Source organism: Maylandia zebra, linkage group LG12, assembly GCF_041146795.1.
Source record: "Maylandia zebra isolate NMK-2024a linkage group LG12, Mzebra_GT3a, whole genome shotgun sequence".
Lineage (NCBI taxonomy): Eukaryota > Metazoa > Chordata > Actinopteri > Cichliformes > Cichlidae > Maylandia > Maylandia zebra.
This window is the reverse complement of record NC_135178.1, coordinates 32539535-32562630: the sequence shown is the minus strand read 5'-3', so window position 1 is coordinate 32562630 and position 23096 is coordinate 32539535. Positions and strand designations below refer to the sequence as shown.

The window sequence follows — 23096 nt, the reverse complement described above, 5'->3', positions numbered from 1 at the left end:
CCTGCCATCCAGTGTAGCCGGTGCAGGCTGTGGTGGTCTGTTGCCATCTCCTGGCAGCATCCAGATCTGCACTTCGAGACGGATGATGTCATGGTTTTAGAAGCACTATTGTCCTCCGGTTCGGTTCATGGTCAGAGTCTGGAGTTTTCTGTGCATGCTCAGTAGTTGGCAAGATTGCCGTATTGCGCCACACACTGCTTTGTCCTCACCTGTGGACGTGTGTGCTGAGTTGTGTTTGTGGTGAGTACAACTTGACAGACTTGCACCTTTGAGGTAACGAAAGCAGTTCATGAAGTGTGCCTGCAGTTATACTCATTGTAATGTTGTGAGGATATTTAAAAAAAAAATGCCCAGCATGAACAGCTCTGCAGTTGTCATTCTCACTTAAGACACATTTGATCAAGGAAGCAAAGTACCTCATGCTCACTGTCTAGACTTAAAAAAAAGAATCTTGGGTATGCATATTAAAAATATCAACTAAAAACAAAAAGGTCTGCCCCAGTGACCGAGTAGTGAACAATCTAACAATAAAAAATAACCCAAGAATAATGTTGAAAAATATTGTTGCAAATCTCTGCTTTTCTTGCATAAATTAACTGGTTTCACCAGTTACTCAGAGGTCCTGCATTACATCACCAGAAAACTATTCTCAGCTCTGCGAACAGGCATTATTGATGTCATTAATGCTTCCACGCCATTTCTGCTTTTACAAGTCGAGCTATGACAAAACTCAAATACACTATACTTAAAGAAAAACTGATTTTTTTAATGAATAACTAAGGTGCATAGGTCACGTTTTATAGTGTCACCCAGTTTAGGTTTTTCCTTGCCTGAAAATAATCACTGGAGTATGTTTATTATATTTATATTTTAATTGTATATATTGGTAAATTAAGCACTCAAAGAGATTTTTACTACAAGCATTACCCCCTCAGTCACACACATCCATGCAATGTGTCATATATCGCTTCAACTCTCACACTGATGGATGCATCGGGCACCTGATACGCTGTTTGGAGTATCAGTCGAGCATTTTGCCCAAGGACACTTGCTGATATGTGGGTTGGATTGAACCCATCAACCTTCTGATTAGTAGTTGACCCTATCTACCTCCTCAGCCACAGCCATCCCACATTGCCCTCTATTATTTTCTAAAGCACTGAACATTCAAAGTTGTATTTGTTTTTGTTTTTTGTTGTTTTTTTTTAAGTGCAGTGTTGAAGATGCTTTATATCTGTTTCAGGCTTACAAAAAAGTTTTTAATATTTAAACTGGAGGGAAAATCAAAACCTAATGATCATCAAGAACAGACAAATGTATCTTAGAAATGAGTAAACTACATTTAACTTTGAATATTTCTTGTTCCCATGTCACCTGCAGATTGAAGAGGAGCTGGTTTCCCTTCAGAAGGAGCGAACCGACCGCATCAAACACCTGCTGGAACGCCAGGAGCGGGAGATCGACACTTTTGACATGGAAAGCATGCGTCTGGGCTTCAACAACCTGGGCACCTTGGACTTTCCCAAGGACGACTACAGATGAGGGGCCGTTGTTTCTGCCGCCGCCATCTTCATGTAGTCCCCCTGGGGCAACCGTCTGCCTCAGAACACCCCACCTCTCCTTTGACCTGACCTGACAGTGCAGGTGTTCACAGCTGCTGATGCCCTTCCTCAAACACACTTTAAAAAATGAAAAGAGAAAAAAAAGAAAGAAAGAAACTGCTTCGAGATCAGCTCTGGTGTGTTCTCTGGGCCAGTCAGTCAGGGTCGATGGCAGGTTTGAGTGTCCCCCCACCCTTCCCTGACAAACCAACCTATACTCCCTCCCCCTCCTTGCCTCTGTGGTGTCACAAGATGACAAAAAAAATATGCTGGATAACTTCCTGTGGTTGTCATGTTTTTGTAAGAATAACATAGTCACAGTGTTTCTTGTTTCTTGTGCAATGATGACACTTTTGGTGTGACTAAAAGTGGAAATTGAGAAAAAGGAGGGAGACAAAATTGAAGGTCGTAGGATGAGCAAAAATCGCTTCAAAACCATGCTTTTTCAGAGGCGATAAATATATTTGTTACTTTGTTTTTTGGTCTCGAGCAGCGCAAAAAAAAATCTCTCAAAGCGAAAAATCAAACCGATCCTTCCGCAGCTGTTCGTCTGGGCTGCTTCTTTGGTATTTATTCACGCAGACATTTTTAGGACCAATTTAAATAATTTGATACTTTGACGAAAAACTCACAATGTGCATACAGGTACACTTATAGTATATGTGATTCCTTCATGTGATTACTGCAGGGTGGGTGAATCATGGTACTCAACATGTGTATTGTACTGATTTCTCTGCACTGGCAGCCAATGTGAAATATAATACACGTGAGATGTGAACTCCCAGCTAGCACAAAGGGCTTCATGGGGAGGGCAGGGGGACTTGTACTTTGTGTATAGAAGGATTTATGGAGAGCTTTTACTTATTTTCGTATTGTATTTTAACTGTCACTTAAATCAGAAAAATAATTTTTAAAAGCGCTTTTTCCCCCCCTCCCCCTCTCTTCAGATAGTATTCCAAATCCAGGTATCTATCAATGGATTTTTCAGTTCATTTTCCCCCCCACTTCTTGCTTTACACATCTCTAGAGCTGTGTAGTTTCTTATAAACCAGACCAGTATGATGCTTTATTATTGCATGCACTTTAATTTTTTTTTCCAGGTTAAAATAAAGGCATGAATCTGTCAGAGCTTTTAATTATATTTGTAAATAAAGTGCTCATCACACAAACTGAAAAGGTGTTTTACATGTCTAAGGTATGGTCTGGGAATTTACTGTGAAAAAGCATGGAAAAAAGATTAGATGTGGAAAAAACTCAGTTTAATCATATTGTTTAATTTTGCAACCACCTGGACGTTTGGCGTTTTACCTGAGAAGTGCACTGAAGATTTGAACTCAAATCTCAGGCCTTAAAAAACCAAGTTGGGCTGAATTAAACCAACCATGTCTACAACTTTAATATTCTACCTTAAGCTTCATCTGCATGGTCCAGCGGGAACTACTACTGTAGTTGTTTACATGGACAAAGGTCACTAAAAGCCTGGTGATCTTTTTGTTTTTGTTTTTTTTTTTTTTCAAAATTCATGGTAATCACTTTCTCCTCGCTGTAAATAAATTACTAAATATAGTTAAACTCTCAAAATGAAACTTTTATAGAACACTTTAGGTCTCAAAGGAAAATTCCTAAAATGATTTATTGCATTTCCATTTAAAAAAATGTTCGAACAGAAATGCATCCTTTACCCAAGCCTTACATTCCTGGCACAAACCAAATTATTAGTAGAGGCATTTTGTGGGCATGGTCAAAATATTTTATTTCAGCTTAGAAATATCAACATTGTATTTTCAAAATCTAAAGGTCTTTATTTTTTTTGGTTAGAAGTAGGAATGATTTTATCAATTTATTCCTTTTCTTGGTGGCGCCCTCTGCTGCCCCTTCAGCTAAAAAAAAAAAAAATGGCTCCTTAAATCAGCTGTAAAGATTTGAGAGCTTCCTCTGAAATTTGTCCTGGTAGTTTTGGCATAATCTTGCTGACTGACAGACAGCAAGGTGTTCTAGATCTCACAGAAAACATTTCTCCAAGGAACACAACCATTTTTTGTCCATCAGATTTATTGCAGCTGAGTACAGGTCAGGTTTATGCCAAGGAGTTGTTTATTTTTTTTTTTCACAGCATGAGTAGGCAACAGTGGGAAAATAATAGTTTTTAATAATGCTGCTGGGGTGATTCTGTTGAGTCCTTTTTGGGGGGTTTTATTTTCCAGACAGCTGCTCGTACAGTTTAGGGACATAGTCATCCCACTCAGCCTGGTAGCAAGTTCCTGCCACTGGTGCTCCCAGGCTGTATTTCTCCCTGAAGCTCTGGATCTTGAATTTGCCGCGGTTGTCTCCGCAGCGGTTGGTGAGGTCAGGCTCGCTGCAGGACAGGGTGCCTGACTGCTCATACACCAGCCACACATACCTATGGAGACCTGAGTTGGACAAGCACACAGGATTTTAAACGTTGAATTACACACTAAGAAAGAAAAAATTAGTTTATTTTAAACTCCAAAGAGCGTGAGCAGCAGATACCATGAAAAGAAAATTGCATGTCTAAACCTTTTCCCCACATTTCACACAAGAGAACATTAACTTTGTGCCCTCTCCTGCCTGGCAGCTTTTACCAGTAAGAATTGTGATCTGTATGCAAAATTGTGCCAAACACATTTTGCTTATACAAGACGAGCTCTACAAATTACCTATAGACTCCACTTGTTCATGTGTTCCGTTTACTTATTTATTAATTTCCATTTGTGTCATTTCTGTTATCACAGTGCATGTGCATCAGGGCATCATTGGTGTTTTGAAATCTAATTTCACACATGCACCACAGCTATGAGCCTTCTGCTAAAATTTAAGAGCGAGTCAGATTGAATATTAATGGACGTTTTTGTGGCAGTTGCCACCTGGGAAACTTTGATTCTCCCAGCACTGTCCAAAGGTTCATTAGAGTAAAACTTCATTCATTCATTCTTACCTGTGCCATTAGGAGGACCAGAGCCCACATAGTCAGACTTGACGCAGCCAGAGGACACATCGTTTCCTTTCATGTTGACTACCAGAAAGTGGTGCCACTCCCTTTAGTGAAAGAAAAGATAATCAGTTTGATATTGAAAATCTGAACTGTACAGAAACTGTTCGAGCTGTCATCACCCTCGTGCAAAAAAAAAAAAAAAATTTAGCTATGAAACTGTGTTTTTGAACATGATCAAGAGTCAAATGTAAGCGGCACAAATGAAAAGCTTAGGCCCACTTCAGTGGCCTCCCAGTAGGTCCTGTCTGTGCTCCATTAACATGCTCCTTTCACCTGAATTTGGGGTTCTTCCTGCTGGGAGCGTCAGGGTCGGTCAAGGCCAAAGTGTACAGTTTACTGGAGTCACATCCTTCCCATTCGATGCAAGTGGGTCGATTCTGCACCTGCAGCAACACGCGGACAAAAGTGCGTCAACTTTCACTTTTATGCCGGAGTTTGAGGCCGTTTGGGGGCGCTAAAAGCCATCGACTAAGGGCATACTACCAGGGAGCATTATGTAACCCAATTAATTTGTGGTAGACGGTTACAATACTTACTAATCTTACCAACCCCACGTAATCATTTATAATGCAGTGTTAGTTTAGAGAAATGCAGTACAGTACTTTAAACAGCATTTAAACGCATCACCAAGAAGCGACGCTAGTAGCTACACTTGCTAACAGACAGTGGTTAGCTGACAAACCTGTGTTGGAGTAAGCACTTTTCCCAGCTCATCTATTTCCACAGATCCGTATTTTACAGTCAGGGGCTTTGCAGGCTTTTCCTCGACCTCCTGCAGGGCAAGAGACCCGGTCCACTGGCTCAAATCTACAGGCATTTTGAGGCGTTTGCTTTGCAGACGATTCAAACTGAAACGCTACTTGCAGATGTACGAGAACTGCCAACGGTGCTGCATTCATGGACCAGCAGAAGATGTGCGACATGGAACGACTCCGCGTGTTTAAGAGTTAGAATTAAAAAAAACAAAAAAAAAAACACTTAAACAGTTCAAAAAGAAAAATATTCCGTTTTTAAAAATTTGAAATAACCCTTAACAAACATAAATTTCAAAAACTATAATTACTATAATTACTGTACTCTTTTGTCAATCATCCTTTTCTATTAGCTCCTGGTATTGGTACTTTAATATTATGAAAAATGTTGCCCATTTGCACATACTATTGATAAATATATGGTGCTCAATGCCGGCATTTCTCCAGCATATGGCCCTTATTTGAGGCGTGAATTAACATATTATTATTATTTTCTATATTTGGCTCTTCATGATGAATCATGGTTTTCCCAGTAATCTGATTCCAATTTGAAGGGCACAAACAAAAACCTACAGGAAACGCCGCCAGAGGGCGCAGTCCCCGTTACTCTTTTGTGGATTGTGATTTGCTAAAGTTTCCGTCAATCACATCACCCGTCCTGAGCTCCTCCCTTCTCCACCTTACGTGCTCCATTACCATTAACAAACTTAATGTTTCCAGACTTTTCCATCTTTAAAACGTTGACATTATACACTGTTTTAAACAATGGGCGTTAACGTTTTCTCAAGACACTTGAGCAAAAGAAAGAAATGATTATTATTATTATTATTATTATTATTATTATTATTAAAGTTATGGGTAGTGGTAGGAGGTAGGAGTGTTTTGTTTTTGGTATGTTGTTGTTGTTGTTGTTGTGGGGGGTTTTTTTGGGTTTTTTTTTGTCTTTTCAGGAATAAGCACATCCTACAGTCAGCCCTCCTTAAAATTTTAGCAGTCTGCAGATAATGACAAAAAAACAGAGCATGCATTGACTTTAACGACAGTCTGACAGTCCAGTCCTAGTATTTGTAAAGGGTAGGAAAGTGCATTTCAGATCAAATGAGTTTAATAAATGAAAAGAAAAAAATGAAAATGAAACACACTGAAACAATGAGTAAGCATATGTTAAATGCTTAGCCTTCTGACTCCAGACAATTTTAAATTAGGTTAGAGTATGGTTGTAGCTTAGGCTGTGTTGATTTGTGAGGTGTAAGACTCCCGTGAAAGCTCTCTCTCCCTTTCTTCACAGGCAATACTCCTATTCCTGCAGGCCAAACTTTTTTTAGTATCCTTATGCAAGCTCATGATTGTAATTAGGTTGTTATTTTAGTCTGTGTGACATTACAGCTGCACCAGATAGTAGTCCTACTGAGAACCACAATCTGCCTAGAATAAAATATCTGGGACTGTAATCACATAAAGTAGTTACAATATACAATAAGGCTGTGTAGTGTTTTCACGAATCCAACAAATTTTGCTTATCCATAAAGTCATTAGGAGAATGAACTCTGCCCTATATTATTAATATTATTAATATTGGAAAAAGGGACAACATTGGCAGCTCGCCCCCTTCAGATGATTCATGCAGAGAGAAGCATACTTTGTTGTGTATTTGTGGAGTTTGAGGCATCATTTTGGTTGCTCGTGGAGTTACTCGGGGAACTGAATGGAAATGAAATCAAAGGCCATCATAAATGCAAAGGCTTGGCTTATGAAAAACATTTCATGAAAACAGATGTATTTTTAAAATAGTAATTACCTAATAAGATTATAAAAACAACTGAAAACTGAATTTTTAAGAGAAAGAAGTAGAAATAGATACATTGTTTCCTAAAAATACAGAATTTTAACCAAATAAACGGTTGACAACTGATATCTATGATATCTATCAGTGATATCTATGTTTTTAGTATTATCTTAGCCCTATTTATAATGTCCGTTTGTTACAATAACAGCCTGACATCCATCTTTTCTGACTACAATCTCTTTTACTACCTTTAAAAAAGGCAAGAAAATGAGCTAATTTATTACCTGCGATAAGAAAAAAGAAAAGTAAAACAAATGGCTGTGGTGTTACTGCACCTTTAAGAAGGTGAGGTCAGGGTGTGGTTTCTGTCCTGGTAAAGTTTCCGGCTTGGCATGCTCATGTAAACAGAGCACCTCTACCAAATCTTGGTGAAGCCTAAGAGAAGGACAGAAGTCGGATCATGTCAGACCGCTGCCATCTGCCGACACTGGGTTCCGTGTGCTGTGGTGTGTAATGGGCAGACCGGTGCGTTGCTGCGTATCACCGAGGTGCTCCCGCAGGTGGACTAGTCAGACAGGTTTGACCTAGAAGTCGCAACTGTTCACTCATTTCTGAAGGCAATGTAGGAAAGTTATCATGAAGGTAGTAGCAACGTTAGCGCTTCTGCAGTTGTATATTTCTGCAACAGGTGAGTTCGGATCGACTCGGAAAACACAGGTGAGTGTAAAAACCCCGCTTCAATCTTTTTTTTTTTCTTTTCCTTTCAGCTGATCTCGTTACAGCGGAAGTTTCGGGTAATGTCTCAAGCGAAACGGCCCTGTCAGCTTCACCGGGTGACATCGTTGTACTTCCGTGTTACTCGGCAGGTAAAGTAACACCCGTGGTAACGACATGGACCAAAAATGGACGGGAAATCGTTACAGGCGGAGATCCCACTCGGCGCCTCATCGTGAACCCTGATGGGAGTTTGAACATCAGCGCGACGATGCCTGGAGATGAGGGGATTTACCTGTGCAACTCCACACTATCTGACAACAGCTCCTTCCTGGCACGTGTGCTGCTTCAAGTAACAAGTAAGTGTATGCGCACATTTTGAACAATGAGCTCTTCACGGTGAGGTAATGTAGGTGTTGCTTGCCTGAATTCTTGGAACATTTCTAGCAAATGCAAACTGGTTCATCTACATAACATGTGGGCCAGTTCTCGACAGCGGCTGACTTTTGTAGATGGGTCTAAATGTGCTATGTGGAGTTTGCCAGGCCTTCACTTTGCTGCATGCTTCTCTCAGAATATTCTAGCTTCCTTCCACAGTCCAAAGACATACATACTGTTTATTTAGTGTGTCTAAATTAGCCATAGGTGTGAATGTAAGTGAACATGAATGTAAGTGTGTCTTCATGTGTTTGCCCTGTCATATACTGCTGACGTGTCAGGGGTGTACCTGGCCTTATGGACAGCGACAAATGAGACTGTTTCCCACGGCCCTGTGACCCTGAATTTGAGGTTAAGAAGATGGATGGGTCTATTTGTAAAGCGCTTATAGCTACACTTTGAGAAGGCGGCTATGGTCATCGTTCTTTGATCTTTAAGGTCTTTATCAGCTAACCACTCAGTGGAGTACTGCAATACCTGATCAGTCTTCTTAATAATAACAATAATGATGGATTGGATTTATATAGCGCTTTTCAAGGCACCCAAAGCACTTTACAATGCCACTATTCATTCACTCTCGCATTCACACACTGGTGGAGGCAGCTACAGTTGTAGCCACAGCTGCCCTGGGGCAGACTGACAGAAGCGAGGCTGCCATATTGCGCCATCGGCCCCTCTGGCCAACACCAGTAGGCGGTAGGGTAAAGTGTCTTGCCCAAGGACACAACGACCAGGACAGAGAGCCCGGGGATCGAACCGGCAACCTTCCGGTTACAGATACGCTTCCCAACCCCCCTGAGCCACGGTCGCCCACGACATTCTTGAAAAATGCAGACTTTTTCCTCTATCGCTGCTTGAAGAAAGATTCTGAAAACTGTCAGTAGGCGTGGGTGCTCATTTCAAGTCCATTTTCATCCAAAAAAAAAAAAGATCCAACTAGCTCACCTTTAAAACATCAGCCCACACCAGTACCCTACCTGCAGGTTCCTGGTGCCTGATTCAAAGTGGAGCTGTTTACTGGTCCAGCTGTGGCTCGCTCATCTAGTCCATCAAGAGTCACACACCATCTCATTGGTCCACAAAAAGCTCAAAAATCTGTCTTGAGATATTTCTTGGTCCTGAATACACTGAATACCTTGTACTTCTGGGTATATGTAGGTTGCAGTCAGAGATGGGCAGTTACAAGTAATGCGTTACTATAATCCGATTACATTTTTGAGTAACGAGTAAAGTAAGGGATTACTATTACAAAAAAGGTAATTAGATTACTGTTACTTTCCCGTAAGCACGCTGCGTTACTCCGTTACTAAAACCGTGATTTTCTTCTTTTTTTTTTTTTTCTTTTTTTTTTCTTTTTTTTGCGAGAGTGTCTCATGACCAGTGTTGGTCAAGTTACTTGAAAAAAGCAATCAGTAACTAATTACTGATTACTTCCCCAAAAAGTATTTTCAAAAGTAATTAGTTACATAGTTACTTTTTAAAAAAATGATTTACAACCTGAGTAGGTAATAAAGCGATAGATCTTTCAGCCCAATTCTATTTTTTCTGCATAATCCATCATATAAAATGTAATCAAATGAAAAAGTCTCTTTTTGAAACTAGTTTTATTAGCTTTAATCTTTTAACTTCATGCATGAGGCAAATATTAAATTATATGCAACATTCTCTGACTGGAAGAAATTTGTTTAACATTTAAACCTATTTTCTGCATATTCCAGCATATAAAATAAAATAGTTTTTTGTGTTTACACTCACCTTTCAAATAGATGCACGTAAAACACAAAGTTAAAAGATTAAAACTAATAAAAGTTTTAAAAAGAGACTTTTTCATTTGATTACATTTTATATGATGGATTATGCAGAAAAAGTAGAATTGGGCTGAAAGATCGATTTCTATTCCGGGATAAATCATGTTTTAAAAAGTAACTAAGTAACTAATTACTTCTGAAAATAAGTAATCAGTAAAGTAACAGGATTACTTTTTTCGGGAAGTAATCAGTAATTAGTTACTGATTACTTTTTTCAAGTAACTTGACCAACACTGGTTGCTGTTATGGACAGCAGTGGTGGATGATTGGTTTCTGGCAGGTCAGCGTTTGATTCGCAGTTAATTAGCAATTAGTTTTTCTCAGGTTTCTTTTGACACTGTTGGCTATTGGCAACAAAACATTTGATGGTTCTGTGATCACGCGTCGATATATTAGAAATTTCAAGAGTGTGACATCATTCAGAAAAGAGAGTAACAGCTGAAGTGTTAAGTAGTAGTGGGAGCCAGTTAACATCTGTGCTCTGAAGCTTACTAGATAGAATCATGGTTGGACATCAGGCTACTTGATTATGGAAGAGAATCGTCATCATGCTGAGTTTGGCAAATGTAGTTTATTTAATATGATTACTTGTTGAGTTGTTTGGTTTTCCATATCTGTCTGAGAAAACACTCCTTTCACAGCCTTATGAGGAGTAAGTTTGGACTTTAAGGAATGGGTGTGTACAAATGTTAAAGACAAGGGGTGTGGTGGAGGTGTAACACAAAGTACAAGAGATTCTCTGTGAAACAGACTGTAACAGTCATTGTTTTATCTTGATTTTCTGGTTTTCATAATTGATTGCAAACCTAAAATCCATATTTAAATGGTACTGCTCTAGGCTAAAATTGAAAATAAGGGTAGGTTTTCTTTCTAATACCAAATGAAACCACTGCAGGACAAGTTTGCTAAAGAGAACCTTGACACTCCACTCTTCTGCCAGGAAAATGTTTTGTGAACAAAGTGAAGCTCAATTATTCAGAAATAACATCCACTTTGTGTGTCTTGGGCACCAGCATGAAAACATCATCCAAAGGGTGAAGTGTGATTGGTTGCTGTTTTTGCTGCTTCTCTCCTGAATAGTTTTGGCGGGCAAAATGTGTTTATCAAGGAATCTTGCAGGATAATTTCAAGGTGTCTGCACCTTTCTACAGCGGGACATTAAACTGAAACATCAAAGTAAATGTGCTGCAGAATGGCTCGGATCAAAATCTGAAATTAGCTTGAGTATTTTTGTTTTATATGCCAAAGACAACCTCAGAACACATTGTATAATAAGACAGACAGATCCACTGAATGCGTTTTTCCTGCTTTTATTGGTTCATAATGACACTTGTTATATTTTCCTCTACAAACATATCTTTAAAGTTGCTTACAGTATTTACTGATCTCATAAATTTAGAAGTTACTCTGAGCGAGGTTATACTAACTTTTAATGCACTGTATGCATTTCTCTCAGGTGGACCAGAAAATGTGTCTACATCCATCAGTCCTGCCACTGCACTGTCCAATGGGACCCTTTACACAGATCGGGGTTCATCCGTTACTTTAAGGTGCTCCGGCTCCTCCTACCCGTCTCAGCACCTGACCTGGGCCTTCAGCGGTGACTCGTCAAGCAACGACTCGCTGGTTTCAGGCTCTGGATCGTCCCTGGAATTCACCATACAAAACATTCAGCCCAGCGCTCAAGGAGTTTACAGCTGCATGGCCCACAACCCTGTTTCAAATGTGACAGTAATCAGTCGCACGGAGCTGCTAGTGTACTGTAAGTATCACAAACAGGATAATCTGCTGTGACTGTAAGCTTGACAGTGTAAAGTGGGATTTTATGTATGTTTATGTATGTTTGAATCAAAGACTGAGCTTTGGTTTAATGGCAAAGACTGCAGCAGGGCTGAATACTGTATAACTTTAAGTTTGATGACATGCAGGCCTGAGTTTTAGTACTGATATTAATGTGATAATTTTCATATAAACACACCCACTGTTTATGCATTTTCCCCTTTCATTTAAAAAACACATCCTTCACTTTAGCATGCCTACCTATAAAGTGGTGTCATTATTTAGCAGAGGAAACAAAAGGAAAATCTTGAAGATTGCATGTGACAATTTAGCCAGAGAGTGGAGCTGAAACACTCCTGGGTGCTGTAAGCTTCACCAAAACCTGTTTTTTTTTATTTTTATTTTTTTTTTATTTATACATTAATGGGTTATATTGCTTAAAAGCAGAAAACATTTCATAATTTAAATTTTTAATATGTGTTTTAGATACATTTTTGTTTATAATTCACTCAGTGGGAATAAAAAAAAAACCTAAATGGCTCTTCAAGTACAACTTGAGGTCAAATCCACAAAAAGAAACTTAGTACAGTGTTTTAGGTTTATAATGAATGTTAGTCAGTAAGCTACAAAACTGTAGACATGTTGAAATGTTTGCACAGAGACATTCCTGGACAGAAAAGCTGAATAAAATATTTAGTTATTCACAGTTTTATTAGTAAAACTGCTAGCTAAGCATTAAAAGATAATCCAGTCCAGTTCAGAGTGGCGTGGGGACTACTTTTTCCCTCTTAACCTCTTGCTGTACTACAAGAGAGAATATGATAGAGGGCAAGCAAGGCTGTGGAGGGAACAAAAAATGCATACTGAGAGATGTTTTGATGGGCTGAAAAAAAGCTGAGTCAGTACCCACCAGCAGCTGAGATGAGGGAAAATGAATGCCAGGAAAGGTCAAAACATGCTATCCAGGCCTCACTGAAAATATTACACTCAAACACTGTGAATGTCATGATTAATCGTGGTGTAACTGTGGAATGATTTTATCTATGTGGTTTCTGTTACGAGGAAAAAAAATACTATATTATGTGCAGGGTAAGGAGGCTGTGGCGGTTTATTGAGTCACTGCGATAACAATACATTGAATTGACTTCCTGAAATGTTTGCACGCAGCTTGTTCCCTGTTTTCGCTGACTTCCTGTAGCTCGCTTTTCAACACGGAAAAATCTAATCCATTTTTACTGAATGTTTGGAAATAATAGGCCTGTTTTATATGTCAGGTAACACTTTGTTTTACAGTTCCAGTGTTTTCTTAAAATTTGTTTGAGCACAATTGTTATGTAAATGTGTTGACAGCACAGACAGAGGTAAACTAATATACATCCATTTAAGCAAATTATTTCAGTCTTTTCTCAACAGTATGCAAATGTTTACAGGTTTTTATGCTGTGTTTGAAAGAAGAAATTTTCATTAATGAAATCATAATAAATGATTGCTTTGCTTTATATCAAGGTTACACAGGATAACTAAACTCAAACAGCTTTCCCTCTTCTTCCTACTTATAGTGTCAAATCACAACAAAAGTTGCCTCAAGGTGCTTTATATTGTAAGGTAATGTCCCTACAAAAATACAGAGACACCCCCAACAATCATGTGACCACCTATGAGCAAGCACTTTGGTCACAGTGGGAAGGAAAAACTCCCTTGTGACAGGAAGAAACCTCCAGCAGAAGCAGGCTCAGGGAGGACCGGCCACTCAGATGCTTTAAGTTTCACCAGAACATTTAGTAATTAGTGGAAAATATGGCATCAGAGATGGGTTTCTTCTTTATTCAGCTGCTCCCTTTAGGCATCTACTTCCAATCTTATCCCATCTCTATCATTCTCCTCTGTCACACCAACCCTCTGCATGTCCTCCTTCACTACTTGCATGAATCTCCTCTGTTTTCTTCCTCTTATCCTCCTGTCTGGCAACTCCATCTTAAACATCCTTTATCCAGTATATCTGTTCTCATTCTTTGGCAGATATCTAAACTGTCTCAGCCTTGCCTCTCTAATGCTGTCTCCAAACTGCTCAACCTGGGCTGTCTGATGTACTCCTTTCTAATCCTGTTCCTCCTGGTCACTCTCAACAACTCTGCCAACTCCAGCTCGACATCCACTCTTTTTGTTAGAGCCACTATCTCCATACCATACATCTCATCGGGTCTTACTATTATCTTGTAAATCTTCCCTTTCACTCCTTCTATCAGATTCCCCCTCCCGACACTCGTTTTTACCCACTCCACCCTGCCTACTCTCTCTATTCCCTATCTCGCGCACTGTCTGTTGTTTCGGTTGACCCTAGATCAACCCCAGACATAAGAGTGAAGTATCAAAAGTGAAATTGTTATTCTAAGAAAAGTTAAGCTCTCTTAGTACAAAATCATGGATAGATTGAATGTGCAATGGCACTCTAAACACTTTACAGAATTCGTAACAGGATCAGGCAGACCGAAAGTGAGCCCATGATCGAATGATCGATACATAAAAATGTGTTAACTGAATGATAGAAGTGCAGAACTTGATAGTGTTACACCCCGGCCTAGGCAACCGGAGTGCAACACGAAAAAAGTAAAAATAAAGAAAAAAAAAAAACACACAAAAAACCCCCACTAAAGCTCACCACCAAAATCCCAAAACGAAAGTATCGACAAAGCTATTTACAACAAACTATTTATTTACAACAAAACACCAAACTATTTACAACACGGGGGAGATCACGACCATGACCAACTGACACACAGGGCTTAAATACATAGAAGGAGCAATCAGGGAATGGACCACAGGAGGGAAACACAGCTGGGGCAAATTAGACCTGACGAGACAAGGAAAAGTAAACTGAACACACTAAGATAACACAGACTTTCAAAGTAAAGCAGGAAACACATAACAGTCACGCCAAAAACAACACACTGACAACACCGAAACGTAACAATAGCTTGTAGTCTCTAAAGCAGCTTTTCAGATCAGATACAAGCTAACACTTTGTGCTAACACCTCAAAGCTTTTCAAAAACGATTTGAACATCAAAGAACACTAACTGGCATAGACGTACCACGCAGTGACCTGTGATTAACCCTTTATGGGGGATCTTGAGGCCTGATTAAGCCAAGCATTCCTGGCATAACATTCCCGACATCTTTGAATGTCTTTGGACTTAACACATTGTGGGTTAACACATTCCACAAGTTGGAAGCAACTTGTGGCGCTCATGAAGCTCAAGTGCAGCTTTTGTTAAGGAAAACAAGGCAAACCCAATGCGAGGGAATTCTTAAGCGATGAATGTAATATTGTTATATGTAACAAAATATTTTTAGTAAATAAAACATTAAAAAACACTTAAAGGTAAAGGTCTAACAGAAAAATCTCAATTAAAATTTGCTCTTAATTTGAGTTTTGCTTTAAGCAGCTTGAGGTGACTGTTATTGTGATTTGGCTCCACGTAAATAAAATGGAACTGAAATGATCTGAATATCCTTTCCTGAACATTCAGGAGTGCATTCCTACTGCTCATTACTGATGCTTTTATTTTTATTTCTTTTTCTCCTAATTAGATGTCTCAGACAGACACCCTGAGTGTAAATGGACACTGACACAGAACATCTCTCTAGTCCAGTTCACCTGCACTTGGTTAGAAGTTTATCCCACCCCAAACCTACGTTGGGATATGGGACCATTCCAGGTGGCGGACAGCCTCAATGTTACGATGAGCCGCTCCACGCTGTCAGACGGGCAGACCGTGAACTGCACAGCCCAGCCCCAGCACCTCGGCCCAGAAAAAGAGAAGTCGTGTTCGTTTACCCTCGGTAAGCTTGTTGTAGGGAAATGAGCCTCTTAACGATCCTGAGATGTGCAAATGCTGAATCTTTAATGTACTTTTGACTTAAGAAGCCACAGTGACACTCGCTGCTGTCAATCACTGTTTGTAGTTCTGACATCACATTTATGTCATGGTTGAGCTTCTGTGCAGGTAGTATATTTGATTACTCAGAATCACAATAGTTTATTATTCTCAGCGAGGAAGTTACTTTGTGACAATAAAAAAAAAGGCCACTCAGAGAGCGCAAAAAGTGTGACCTTGACTCAATTTACACCAAAATCAAATCAGCTCAAGCTGTTACTGGTATCTACTATCAACAAAATTTCAACATGATAGCTTGAAAACTGTGGACACTATAATGCTAACAAACAAACAAACAAATAGAATCAATTACATACTCTCTCCCTTTGGACGAAGAACAAACTATGAAAAAGAATAGTGCATGAAGTACAAATAAAAATAAATAAACACTGTAGTATTTAAAAATATACACTCAAAGCAAAATAAAAGTTAAACAATATCACGTGCAACATTTACTAGATGATGACAAGTGAAAATAATTCGGGCATCGGTCTGTAATCACTGATTAGTCATAGGATTCGTCCATAACTTGAACACCATCCTCCTTTCTCACACTGACTCCACAGAGTGAAGCGCCACACCCACAACGTCACCAGCCTTCCAGATCAGTGTGAGCCTGTTGGTGTACACCACCCTCTGCTGCCCCAGCACACCAGTGGATGGCACTGGCCACCACAGACTCCTCAAATTAAAAACAAAAAACAAATTAGTGCAGGTCTACACCCAGATTATTTTGTCTCAAGTTTTTTAAAATTGTAAAATGCAAAGTGCATTGTGGGTATTTTGTCAGATGATCTTTCAATTTAAAAGTCCAATTAAATCTGATGAAACAGCTATATGGTACAGCCCTATAAAATTACATGGTTCTTAACAGGAACATTACCTATAGTTGAATAATATTTTCAAAATAAGAGTGTGTGAAAAAAGTCTTAGAAGATATCACACACAATGTCACTTTTGTCTAACATACAGTTTTTCCTTCAGGGACAGAGTTTCTGTAAAAACGTCACAGTAAACTGAAACCATCCGCATGATCAGATATCATGTGACGTATGTGAGGAAAAATATGTGCTGCAGGAGTAGGAACTATGTGAGCAATGCTTATTTGACTTAGAGAATGATGGCACCCTCCCTTGAAGCCAACAGGTCAAAAATTTCTGGTCACAATGTGAGAGAGTCACAACCCAGGAAAACTGATTATGTTTAGCATTACTCCAGAAATATGGCTAACATTGCCATGCTCGTCATAAATGTAAAAGTAACTTGATTGGGACTAATCCTAATTATTGGGTATTGTTTTTAATATTCATATGAAGTACCATAATATTTATTCGATTAAGCTTTCCAGCCCTGACAAGAATAACACTTGGCAGTGTGCTCATGAGAACACAACACAGGGCATGTGGGCAGTTAGTGAGTCACCCAGTTGTGTAAAGGTTATCATCACATGAATGCCTTATTCAAACAATGAGTTGATGCAACAGGATGTGAGTTGCTGTTCTCTGATCAGCCTTCTTCTGTGAATCAGAAACACTGAACAAAAATGACATTTTGTCAAACAAAATGAGTAAAATTCCAAAATATTCTTATTTATTTACAAATTGCAATTGATATTTACTGAACAAACAAAGCAATAGTCCAACCAGTTTGGAGGTCATGAAAAAGTATGAACAATGTCAGGTTTAGAGCTGGAGTGATTGGTTGATATATCAAATAGCGGATATTAGTGTTTTTGAAATGTAAAAAAGTAAAATTTTAAAACAAGAAAAGGTGTGGAAAAGTGTCAAAATACTGAAAACACATTTATTTTGAAGTTGGAATTCATCCAAAATACAAACAAACCTTCAGCTTTTGCATGAAAACAACACAGTGATATTATTGCAGTACCAAAACTGTCACCAGAGGGGAAGAAGAAGCTATAAAATTCCACTTCTGAGCTTAGCCATGTAGCAAGCTATTTTGGTGTATTTTTGTCCTCATCAGCCAGCATGACTCATAGAAAGGGACTGTTTGGTCTTAATAACAGACCAAAAAAACCCAAACATATTGTGTTAATTTATCTTTTTTTTTTTTTTTTTTTTTTTAAAGCAGCATTTTTGTTTTTACTGAAAACATATGATCAGTATGATCATAAGCTCTTTTGCTCTCTTGGTAAGAGTTGGATAAGAAGACGAGAAGATCAACAGCTTTCATGTCTGTACAGTATATGTAAGGTTTCTGCAAGAAGACAGCTTATTTCCAGTGTTTATTTATCGATCTTGGCTCAAACCTCAGTAAACCACAAAATGCTAGTTTTGAAAGTAAGGGTTAATTAGAGAGCTGAAATTGTTTTTAAGTGTGGTCAGGCCTGGTTTTTGGTCTTCATTTTAATTTACAGTGTTAATGTTGTGCTGAAATGTTTCCTGGCCACAACTTGGTGTTTTCTGCTCAGAAATATTTGTCCCCTCTTGATTGTTATTCTTCTTTTTTTGCATATTTATCACACTTGCATGTTTCAGATCAGAAACCCAGGTAAATACAAAGTGCAGCTTTCACTCCTCGGCCTTAAAACTTGGGTGATGTGGACACCCAAGTTTGTGAATGTGATAACTCAAGGATGAAGCTAAAAAGCTATCCAAACTACCTGACTATTGTGAAAAAGTTGTTAAATCACAAATTAACTTTGATTAACCACATTTTTTTTTTTTTTTGGAAAGCTGAGTTAAATTTCATTACACAACCATTCCTCATTACTGCCAAACCTAAATCACCAAACAGAGCCTGTCTGACATAGTGAAGTAGACTAAAAGATCTTAAAGAGCAACACATCATGTCATGATCCAAAGAAACTCAAGAACAGATGAAAAACAAAGTTATTGAAAGTCTGGAAAGGGTTACAGGGCTATTTCTAAGGCTTTGGGAGTCCGGTGAACCACAGTTGCAGCTATTAAGTGCAAATGGAGAAAACTTGGAAGAGTGGTGAACCTTTCCCAGGAGTGGCTGGCATACCAAAATTACTCAAAGAACACATTGATGACTCAACGGGAAGTTACAAAATAACACAGAACAACATCTAAAGAACTACAAGCCTTACTCGCCTCACTTAGGTTCAGCAGAGGTGTTCATGATTCAACAATAAGAAAGAGAAAGAAATATTCTGTGGACTGATGAGACAAAAGTTAACTTCCTGCAAGGTTGTGTCCCATTACATCTGGCATTCATATAAAGGACATCGTACCTGCAGACAAACATATTGATGGTAGTGCGATGGTGCTTCAGTGGCTAGACAACTTGGTGTAATTAATGGAAGCATGAATTCTGCTACCAGAAAATTGTGAAGAAGAATGTCCAGCCTTCGGTTGTACACTGAAGTTCAAGCGTACTCGTGATTATGCAGCAGGAAAATGATCTGAAACACACCAGCAAGTCCATCTCTGAATGGTTCAGTAAAGGCAAAATGAAGGCTTTTAGACTTGAATCAGATTGAGATGCTTTGGCAAGACCTTAAAAAGGCCGTTCGTGCTCGATGTGGCTCAATTAAAACTATTCTGGAAAGGAGAGTGGGCCAGAATTCCTCCACAGCAATGCAATCAGTTACAGTTCTTGCATCCAAGGGTAGTAGAAACAGTTAGGTTTGGGGAGCGATTACTTTTTCCACATAGGCCAGGTCGGCTTGGAAATTATTTAACCCAAGTAAAGTGCAGTTATCTTTGTCTAATATCAAAACTTGTTTGATGATCTGAAACATTTAAGTGTGACAAATGTGCAAAAAATAGGAATTTGGGAGTGGGGCAAATACTTTTCAAGTAAGATTCCTCATATGCTTTATATCCCACATAAATCAAGTTTTGTAAATGTAAATACATTTGACTTTTTTTAAAAAATATCTGACTGAAATGATAAAGTATCTGATTTTTATTTTTCCTCCTCTCTCACTCTGTCAGAGCTTCCCTTCCCTGAAGGCGAACCAATGGTCTCTGCTCTGGAGGCAAGCAACGTAACACTCACATGCACTGAGACCACGTCCAAGCCCCCTGCAATTACCACATGGAGAAAGGGATTACAACTGGACTACATTGAATCTGGATCAAAGTACATCCTGTCTTTGGAAGGCCCGGTCTTCAAGCTGACCATAGTAAACGTCACTAAAGAGGACGAAGGCTTCTATTTCTGCCACAGTGAGAACCCGCTCGGACTACGCGAGCTAGAAGTGGAGCTCACTGTGAAGAGTTGAGTTTTGAATAAGAGGAATATCCTGGCATTAGTAGTTTTACAGAATAGATCATTTGCATGTCTTTGCATTTTTTTCAATGTCTGCGTGAGATAACGAATAGACATTAAGCAGAAGTGTAAACAGCATGCTAGTCACTACAGGTGTTGACTCCGCCTCTGGAATCCAGATAAACCTGCTGCTCCACCCTTTTTTGTACTTCATAAGCTTCTCCTGTTGCCTTTTTTGGTTTCAGCAGCCTCTTCCGCATACACAGGAGCAGTCATCGGCATATTTATAGCAGCACTGATTATGGGGTCAGCTGTCATCATAGCCAAAATTGTCTACAACAGCAGAGACCGGATTTGCCTGGGTAATTTTTTTTTTCTTTTCATAAATAAATTTTGCATCAATAATAGCGTCAGCCTCTGATCAATAACAATCCACATGCTGTATCTGCATTTTAAATTAATAGGAACTGTATTAAACATGAAAATCTACTAATACTGATGCCATTCTTTGTGTTTGTGTTTTTGTGTCAATAGGTGGCTTTGGGTGAGTATTTCATATTTGCTTTTGTCATATATACTAAATGCTTACTTTAGTTGCACAGTCCATATAGATTGAGTTAAAGTACTTTATGCACATCTGTGTTGCATTTGAAATGCATTGTTTTTTTCCCATTTAAAAGCAAGCCAATCATCAAGTAGTACCATTATTTTCTAGGAGTTCTTTTTACCCCTCGGCTGTAAAAGGCAGTTGGGATGTTGTGGTCACACTGCCTGATGGGAAGGTGGGCAGGTCATTTGTACACCCAACTTTATGAATGTGATAACTCGAGAACGACGCGAAATAGGAGTATCGAGTTCATACCATAGGTGTATCTACTAAAAGTTTCAGACAAGTTCCAATCTCAGTGACCTCATTCTCAGGTCAAGGTCAGAGGTCAATCTTGTAATTGTAATAACTCGAGCACGAGGCAATGTAGGATTTTGAAGTTGACACCATAGATGTATCTATTAAAAATCTTACCATTATTTTCTTTTTAAGTTAGATTACAAGGAATCTAAAATTCTGAGCATCTGTGCTTTTACAAATATGGAAGGATCTCAGAGAAAGGACAAAAAGTAAATCCTACCATCTATACATCTTCAGCACCCTTAAGAGTAATTCCACCTCTGAGCAGTAGACGATATCTTGATACCATGCTCAGCCTGCACACACTTGCTGCTGCTTTTACAAGCTGCTTTGCAAATCACCTCTACTTGCAGCTGCTCCATTTCATAGAGCTTCTAACTGATTTTTGCTGTCACTGATGTCTGCCCACACATTTTAGCTTGCACAGAGGGGGTCAAACTCCAGTTTTGTGATTGAAAGTGTGCTCCGCTTCTGGCGCCTCAATCTTGTTTAAAAACAAAATGCTTCTTTAAAACTCTTCACCTTACATGGCAGAACTGCGTAAAACACGTTTTTCAGCTAAATTGTCGCAGTTGTTTAGTTGGAGGACTAGCACATATAAAACTTAATTTGCTAAACTGAAGAATTTTAGCTTGTGGTCTTTATGATGATCATTCACATTAAACACATTTCTCCAAAGGATTTTTAGTGGCCAAAAATTCCAAAATGGTGACTTTGGTTTTGGTCAAAGCCATCTCTGGAATGTGGACTGAACAAAACTGTCTAACAAATACTTGGCGAAGATCAGTTTTAAAGATCTGGCTGCACGTGTGCGCCCGTGTCATACTATTCTCACCTCTGCAGGCAAGTGGATGACGACAGTGGAGACGTTCTGAGTCTGGTGGAGTCGGATGACGAACAAGTCTTCCAAGATGCAGTTCCCCGGCTGCCTCCAATAACCAACGGACATCACACAACACTTGTGCAGATACATCGAATCCCATCGAGTAGGACTTCATCACAGCAATTTATAAGTTTTCTAATTTCAGTGTAAAAATATTTTGTAATATAAAAATGTCCCTCTTTTTATTCAGGTGATCACGAGGATGCAGAAACTGCTGACACAAGTCCACAGCAGCAGGAGGATACCGTACAGACGGAAGAGCCAGTGCAACTTGTAGAATTTTAGGTATTGGGGAATTTTTTAGAGCAATGTTTAGTTTTAGGTAAATTTACTCCTGAAGAGAATGTGAACAGAATCGGTGGCAGAAACCTTTTTGTCCTTCCTTTCTATTGTTTTTTTTTTTTTTTTTTTTTTAAGATTCTATATTTTTTGTAAATTTATTTTGATTGATTTGTTTATACAGTATGTAAAAATAAATAAATGTAATACAGTAAATGTGTTTGAACAAATATTCTTTGCATGTTTTTATGAGTTTTGTATTTTTAAAGGTGTTCACTATGTACACTATGCAGACCAATATATGTGACCTTTGACTATCTCGGTCTAGAATGCGACTCTGCTGCAGAACTATTTTTATTTATTTATTTTTTTAAATGCAGCAGAGTCAGTTCGTCACTCATCTGAGATTCATGCTACGTGTGAAACAAACTTGACTCACTCACTTGAAAATATTTACACGAGATCTACATGAGAGGGAAAACTGAAATTAAAAACTCTAAAGGGTTTGACAAAAAATTTGTTGATTTAAACAAAATTATTCAATATTATTAGAATTTATTATTAGTGTCCTTTTAATGCAAAAGTACAATTGAGTCTCTCAAGTCACCTCAGTTTTTATAAAGAAGATTTTACTGGATAATTAAGTCTAAATAATTCACTGTGTAAAACCATCAAAATCATATAAAAAATGTAGTGCTGTTGTGTTTCTTTTAAAGGAGACAGATGGATCATTTGAATGGCACTTTAAATCCAAACAGTCTGCAGGCTTTAATAATGCATTAGGCTGTTAAAGGGAGATCCAGCCTCACACGTAACAGTCTGGAAATAGGTGCTCTGATATATTAATAATTCATGGTACATATTTAAGATGATGTGTACACAGTACAGAGACTTTTTCACTGCTTTTGAGGCAGCTATAATGTTATTCTACGGCTATGATCACATCAAGTTTGTATATTTTTCTTTTACATTAAAACAAACCTTAATAGTCACACATGG

General features: G+C 38.7%; 3 protein-coding genes across 12 annotated transcripts in view; 2 read left to right on the top strand and 1 right to left on the bottom strand.

Annotated features, from left to right (window-relative positions):
- taok3a (TAO kinase 3a) overlaps positions 1–2770 on the top strand; it is a 62820-nt gene extending 60050 nt beyond the window's left edge. For all 9 annotated transcript variants that reach the window (XM_004566681.6, XM_004566682.6, XM_004566684.6 and 6 more), the window contains one exon: positions 1381–2770. In XM_004566681.6, the coding sequence (XP_004566738.3) occupies positions 1381–1542 (162 nt within the window). In that variant the 3' untranslated portion in view covers positions 1543–2770. The remainder of the gene's footprint in view (positions 1–1380) is intronic.
- A 902-nt stretch (positions 2771–3672) lies between these two features.
- pebp1 (phosphatidylethanolamine binding protein 1) lies at positions 3673–5523 on the bottom strand. Its single transcript, XM_004566686.5, has 4 exons — positions 5297–5523; positions 4888–4997; positions 4558–4658; positions 3673–4012 (listed from the first exon to the last, which is right to left on the bottom strand). Exons 1-4 carry the CDS (start codon positions 5429–5431, stop codon positions 3795–3797), a joined length of 564 nt encoding a protein of 187 aa, XP_004566743.1. The 5' UTR covers positions 5432–5523; the 3' UTR covers positions 3673–3794.
- Positions 5524–7522: 1999 nt separating this feature from the next.
- Positions 7523–22329, top strand: vsig10 (V-set and immunoglobulin domain containing 10). 2 transcript variants are annotated; one of them, XM_014414689.3, is made up of 9 exons: positions 7523–7840; positions 7920–8225; positions 11569–11874; positions 15482–15733; positions 19752–20036; positions 20277–20390; positions 20563–20572; positions 21779–21921; positions 22009–22329. In XM_014414689.3, the coding sequence occupies exons 1-9, from the start codon at positions 7789–7791 to the stop codon at positions 22101–22103; spliced, it is 1563 nt and encodes a 520-aa protein (XP_014270175.2). In that variant the 5' UTR covers positions 7523–7788; the 3' UTR covers positions 22104–22329. The 2 variants fall into 2 exon arrangements, with proteins under 2 accessions (XP_014270175.2, XP_004566744.2); XM_004566687.5 differs by having other exon boundaries at positions 7524–7840; positions 20274–20390.
- Positions 22330–23096: the final 767 nt, after the last annotated feature.